This window comes from Stegastes partitus, unplaced genomic scaffold, assembly GCF_000690725.1.
Source record: "Stegastes partitus isolate 25-593 unplaced genomic scaffold, Stegastes_partitus-1.0.2 Scaffold425, whole genome shotgun sequence".
Classification (NCBI taxonomy): domain Eukaryota; kingdom Metazoa; phylum Chordata; class Actinopteri; family Pomacentridae; genus Stegastes; species Stegastes partitus.
The window spans coordinates 387,646-394,492 of record NW_007578156.1 but is presented as its reverse complement, the minus strand read 5'-3'; the positions used below and the strand labels follow the sequence as shown (position 1 = coordinate 394,492).

General features: G+C 36.5%; 1 protein-coding gene across 1 annotated transcript in view; it reads left to right on the top strand.

Annotated features, from left to right (window-relative positions):
• The first annotated feature begins 3,291 nt into the window (after positions 1-3,291).
• Positions 3,292-6,847, top strand: part of LOC103360307 (myosin heavy chain, fast skeletal muscle) — a 16,773-nt gene continuing 13,217 nt past the window's right edge. The window contains exons 1-12 of the mRNA XM_008286010.1: positions 3,292-3,297; positions 3,442-3,501; positions 3,600-3,689; positions 3,782-3,850; positions 3,971-4,063; positions 4,242-4,328; positions 4,981-5,061; positions 5,930-5,995; positions 6,104-6,193; positions 6,279-6,365; positions 6,452-6,541; positions 6,648-6,737. Of these exons, the coding sequence (XP_008284232.1) occupies positions 3,982-4,063; positions 4,242-4,328; positions 4,981-5,061; positions 5,930-5,995; positions 6,104-6,193; positions 6,279-6,365; positions 6,452-6,541; positions 6,648-6,737 (673 nt within the window). The 5' untranslated portion in view covers positions 3,292-3,297; positions 3,442-3,501; positions 3,600-3,689; positions 3,782-3,850; positions 3,971-3,981. The remainder of the gene's footprint in view (positions 3,298-3,441; positions 3,502-3,599; positions 3,690-3,781; positions 3,851-3,970; positions 4,064-4,241; positions 4,329-4,980; positions 5,062-5,929; positions 5,996-6,103; positions 6,194-6,278; positions 6,366-6,451; positions 6,542-6,647; positions 6,738-6,847) is intronic.

Genomic DNA, 6,847 nt, shown 5'->3' with positions numbered 1-6,847 from the left:
ATTTGAACAATTTTCACCATGTTTGGTGGTTTGCTATTTCAAAGAGGCAACTCTGTAGTTGTGCAGAAAGCACCAAATGTTCAGAAACGTTCTTGAATACATGTAGCATGTATTGTTAAGTTTTTATGCTTCAGTATGTATTTTAGAGTATTTTTCCTTTATTCAGTAGCACACGGACGAGTTCAAGCAGAATCTTACGGTAGTTGTTATTCACTCACATGAATACTACATTAAAAACACTCATTAACTTTGTTTAAATTAATAGCACTTGTCAATTTCAAGTAGTCATTCTTAGAAATTAGCATAACCTGAAATGACTGAACATCACACTTCGCCTTTACAAAAGACATTTTAGTGTATATTTGTTTAGGGAAACCGTTTTACTTCTTCTATAGAGAGTCAAAGGCTGGGAAAGTGCAATGTTTGAACAAACTATTCTACCTGCTTTTGTCAACATCCATTTTAAAGTTGGCAGGTCATCATAATCACTGCTGCTCGACACAAGCATGGCGGTCTATTTGAGTTTTGTTTAGGCATCTACCCAGGAAGCTGTCCCAGTTCGAGGGCCTCAGCAGCCTTTAGTCCCTCTTCCTCAGCCTTCCTCCTGTGTCTTTCAAAGGACCTCACACCATCATGAACTGTTCTCCTCCACACTATGCCGTCTAGTGGGGCTGTAGCTCCACCAGTCTCGCAGTCTTTGAAGGTCTTTTTGAGGGCGTCCTTATATCTCTTCTTAGGAGCAGAAGCGCTTCTGGTTCCTGAGGATAGCTGGCTAAAGAGAAGCTGTTTAGGTAGACGAGCACGTCCATTCTCACCATGTGTCCATACTGTTGTAGTCTGGTCTGATGTAACATACTGTAGCCTCGATGCTTGTCACGGAGCACCGGTCAAGAACCTCAGCATTGGTGACACGATCAAGCCATTTTATATTCAAGGTTGTGCGTAGATATGGTTGATGAAACTTCTCTTGTTGTTTTACTTGGTCAGGTTTTTTTCTTTTAATAATATTCAGTGATTTCAGCGTCTGGAGTTAGCTAAGGTTACTGTCAGGACTGACTTCTTTTGACATCCTACAAAATCATAACAAAATGCATCATTTTCAGCCTCCTTCCTGGTCTGGTTTACATATGACATCTAAATGAAGAGTTCATTTACAATAACTGATAACTCCATCTTTACAAACCTTCAGAAAACCCACTTTTCCATCGTCTACCTGAGACATTATCAATCAAACTTAAGTTATCTGTTTTTGTCATTTCTACTGAGTCAAATCCACTCAGCTTCAGTTTGATTGATATGATCTCAACCAAACGACAAAAAAAGTAAGTTTTCCTGAAAATCTGCGAAAATGTAGTTATCTGTTTTCGCAAATGAACTCTTCAAATATTGGCTCCCTGGCACTCTCTCTGGGATCGATTTTTGCCTGTTTCCACAATGTTTGCTGGAGACAAGAAACAAAAAAAGTGCAACGATCAAATAGGAAACTTCATCTCTTTTTTGCATGAACTTTTTAAGAAGGATACATTTATTTACTCATTTTTTTAAACTGTTCATTTGACTATTGTCTCATTTCCATTTTCTAATTAGCCTTAGTCATCATCTGTGTGTGTAGTTGGAAAGGTTTTTGTAAATATACTCAGTCATTCACTCCTCCTCTTCGGGGAAGCTGGTACTACCCCTGCTTATTGATTGTTTAGGTCAGTATAAAAAGCTGTACTCCTGCTGAGAGAAGAGCACATTTTTATGACAAAAAAAAAAAAAAAAACAACAGCTCAATGGCGGGAGGTTCCTACTTCTGTTGGATTCTTCTCCTTCTCATCGCCGTCTTTCGTGCTTCCGACAGCAGACATGGTAAGAAGCTGTAGTCATCCAAATATTCACCGGTTAATATGTGGTGATTAAAACACGAATTGCTGTGAAAAATAACAGTTGAAATGTCTCTCTTTTCTAGTACATCAAGTCAGTTCTCCAGACAGTCATAGAGGAGATTCATACGTCCCAGTAAGTCCACAAGACTCAACACATTTATAGACACGTAGAAATGTGGGCATTGCTGCTAGTGATACATGCTGTCTTCTTCATTGATTACCTCAGAAAACCCTACAAGTAAGAACACAGCCCGGGGATGTAAATAAAACGGTATGTAATGAACACTTTTTATACTTATGTGTATCTCCTCTGGTTTGCTGTAAGCAGTCAGAGCTTTTACTTGAGTAAAAGTAGCATTATCACAATGTAGAAACTCTCTCCTACAAGTGAAAGTCAGGCATTGACACGGTCGGTTACACAAGCACAGAATTATCCGCATTCAAATATAATGAAATTATCAAAAAAGTACTAAATCTGCAGAACTGTACACTTCAGAATCATGTATACTATACTGTTGGATTATGATTATTGATGCATTATTGTGTTCATCATTTCCCCTCTGGGATCACTCAAGTTTTATCTTCATCTGTGATATTGCATTAGAATGCATTTGTTGATTTTTTTTTTGGTATTATTAAACAAAATCTCCAATCGCAATATTTGCCTTTGAATTATGTTGGAGTAAAAGCACAGAGCAGAAGAAAATGCAAATACTGAAAGTACAAGTAACTCTAAATTGTACTTAAATACAGTAGTTGATAAATGTACTTTACACAGTGGTGATTAACGGTAAACTTTTAATACATGAAATGATTCAAAGTATTTAAAAATTGCTGTACAGTCATCCTTAAATGTGTTCATACCCTCCCATTAAAGAAGGACAAACCGCTGTCACTGAAATAAGTTGAAATTGACAAAAGTAATAATAAATAAACATTCAATGAAAATCATGGCATTGCTTTTGAATTGTGGTTCTATAGAAATTGAAAAAAAAACAAACAAACAAGCAAAACACAAGCATGATGGGACCCATAAACTAATATTTAGTTGAACAATCCTTTGAGCCAATCACTGCCATCATCAAGTGTTTTCTGTAACTCTCAGTCAGACTTCTGCACCTGTTGGCAGGTGTTTGGATTTCACTGCTCATCAGCAAAGTGCTCTAATTTGTCCGGGACAGTTTTTATTTTTTTTAAATGAGGTTTTTCACATCTTATTACATCTTATAACATCTTATTTCACTCAGCTACAACTTAGAATTTTTAAAAATTTATTATTACTTTTTTCAGTTTCTAGTTATTTGAGTGACTATGGTGAATTTTGCCTTTTCTTTAATGGAAGGAGATGAATACATTTGAGGACGACTGTTTTCACTCCAACTAAAGCAGTTGTTTTTTGTTCTTTTACAGTCAGCTCATGAATGCACTGGTAAGTGTTCTCTAAACATATAACTAACAACATTTGCATGTCAAACAAACTGTAACAGATGGAATATACTTCACTGTAAATGCAACGTGACATCGTCTCTCTTTTATCTTGCTGAATTTAACGTGCCTTTTCTTTGTATTACAGACCAGCTGACGTCGCTGAACAGGCAGCTTCAACAGACGTCTGTCCAAAAAAGCCAGTTAGGTGAGTACATGTGCGTGGTTTAAAGACTCGAATTGTGTCACTAGAACTGCTGGACTCATTGTTGCTCTGATATTCTGTAAAATGTGCAACGCTGACAGGTGAAGAAGCCTTTGTGTTGAGGGGAAAGGTCAGGCAGCTGAAACTGCAACTGGACACGTGCAGCTCGACCGCCTCGGCTGTTACCAGCTGTAAGCTTTACATCATGAGTTCTGCATATGTGGAACCAGCTGGAATGGCTCACAAAAGCAAATGTTCATATATATCTGTGATTTGTCGACAGCGTATCAAAACGAACTGCAGTTAAAACTGAAGCAGCAGCTCGAGAAATTTGACAACGATGCATTTCTGAGTAAGTTTAGCTCAAATCTTTGTTCAGACCTTTGCACCACCTGTCACAGTTTCTTTCTATATATTTTTTAAAAATATGGTCATGTAGAGTTTTATTTAATGTAATATTGTTTTTCTCTAGTTCTGAAAGTCATGGCACTCACCAGTGAGGTGAATAATTTACAGAAGAAGCTCAGACTTGATTCTAATTCTACGAAAGCTACTGAAATAGCTGGTGAGTCAGTCTGCTGACACAATCTTTACTTTAACCTGAGGCGTTTCTTGTCCTGCTATTGCAATTTTTATTTTAAAATATTTGTACTTCAGGTGTTTGATATTCTTCTTCAGCGTTATTCTTGTTGTTAGCATGATATGTCTTCAAATGAAGAGCTTTCATAACTTGTGTCCTACAGAGCTGCAGAGAGAGTTGGAAGAGAAGAGCGCCGAACTGAATGTTAAGAAACAGCAAATAGAACAAAACGTCGCAAACTCAACGCTCAGTAAGTGTATATTTAAAACACATTTGAGGAACAGAAGAAGAAGGAAGATTTTTCTGATTTGTGCAGTCGTTTTCAAATGTATTCAGACCCTTCCATTAAAGAAAAGCCAAAATTCACAAAAGTCACTCAAATAACTAGAAACTGAAAAAAGTAATAATAAATAAAAATTTTCTAAATTACAATTGAGTGAAATAAGATATTGCTTTTGAATTGTGGTTGAAAAGAATAATTTAAAAACAAAACAAACAAAACTGTCTCAGACAAATTAGAGCACTTTGCTGATGAGCAGTGAAATCCAAACAGCTGTCAACAGGTGCAGAAGTCTGATGGAGAGTTACAGAGAACACCTGATGATGGCAGTGATTGGCTCAAAGGGTTGTTCAACAGAATATTAGTTTATGGGTCCCATCATGCTTGTTTTCTTGTTTACTTTTATTTATTTATGATATTTATGTTGAACCACAATTCAAAAGCGATGTCTTGATTTTCATTAAATTTTTATTTCTTATTACGTTTGTCAATATGACAGCTGTTTGTTTTTCTTCTTTAATGGGAGGGTATGAATACATTTAAGGACGACTGTACAGCAAGTAGGTTTTTAAATATCTGTATCTATAAGCAGAAGTGAGTTCATTGATTACCGTTTGTTCAGTTCTTCAGATAATCTCGCTGCAAAGTCAGATCTGGGATTTACAACAGACGCAATCAAGACAGTCCGACAGGAGAATTCTGGGTAAGCTGCTTTGCCTTTGTTTGAAACACGTGCATGTCAATAAATGAAAGTTGCCTCTCTGTGACTCTGTGGTGGAGAAAGTATTCACATCTTTTCACAGTACTGATACCAAATTGTCCTGCACTGAAAATGTTACATAAGGAAAGTATCATCACAAGTATCATCAGTAAAAAAGTACTCAATACAGAAACATGTGGCTGTTATACCACCATAAAGTATATCATTGCATCATTATGACTGATTTATTTGTGTAAAATTTTGCTCATGAATGTTTCCATAGTGGATTTATCTGCTCATTATTTTCTTTCTTAGTTCAATTATCGTTTTCGTTCAGGGGGTGGAAAAAAATCTAAAAATAGTGAGAAATGCCATCACAAGTGGTAATTAAATTACATTACATTTTATAATAATTCTTTTCAAACAATTATTGACCTGACTAAAAGCAGAAGTTTAACATTCATAGTTTATTTAAATAATGTCACTTTAACATCATCTCACATTTGACAAATCTTCTTTCTGTTCAGCAGTTTCGCGTTGCAGGAATTATATTATATTATATTATATTATATTATATTATATTATATTATATTATATTATATTATACTAGAATTCTTACCTCAACACTGCAATATATTTGTTTTACAGTTTGGCTATTATCATGCTCATTCCTAACTGTATATACGTCCTACTGGCTCCTTTTGTAAATATATTTATATATTCTTATTTGTCTTTTTTATACTTGTATTTTGCACCACTGGAGTTGTCTTTTAATGTCATTGTACTTTGTGTATGACAATAAAAAGCAATTCTATTGTATTGTATTGTATTCTATTCTATTCTACTTTTTCTTCTGCCAACTTCCCATCAGCTCTACAAGAGCAGCTCGACAGGAAGATCGCTGAGCTGCGAGGCTCAGCAGCTGTCCCCTCAGCGAGTACGTGAGCTCATCTGTCCACATCTGCCAGTGTTTCCTTTATAATGAGCTGTGTTAAAAGCCTGTTGTCAGACCTTTCCTGACACACATTCTCTGTTGGTCCTGCAGTGCTGGAGCTGATTTCTGTGCGCCAGAAGATTACAGCAATACAGAAGACCATCAGTTTATACTTTGAGGAATCCAGAACCAACGTCGCCGGTGAGTTGGTGACTGTAGATGCTTGTCCACTCTTATTTGTGACACTATTAACATCTACTGCTTCATTATTTTATTTTTTTTTCAGATGTCCAGATGCAACTGAGACGAAAGACTGAACTCCTTAAAAAGAAGATTATGCAATTAAGTCGTGACGAGAACAACAAACAACTCAGTGAGAGCGCAATTCAACAATACGCATTTCTGTTGTTGTCGTTTTTGTGTTTACTGCAGCATTAATGTGGCGTCTTTTCTCTGCAGCCAGAGAAATTCTGGTGCTGCAGGGTGAGTTGGACCAGCTTGACAAGTTGGTGGTGAACACCACGAAGACAACTGACTACCAAATTCAAGGTGATTAACTCTTCTGGTCCGCTTGTCTTATTTTGGATCCACAATTTGTATAGATGCCTCAGCAGCAAAGGTAAAGAAGGCCTAACAGCTGTTGTTTTGATTCTAGAGATAAGAGTTCTTTTGGAAGAACAACGGAAACGGCAAATCATTTTACAGAAACAACTGGAGGAAGCAGATTATCCCCAGGCACAACTCAGTAAGTATTAAAGAGAATCAGACTGATCTCTGGGCTTGCCAAGTGGATTTATGCACTGTATTATATCGTAGCCACGACTTAATGAACTTTGTAATCAAATGTTGTGTCGC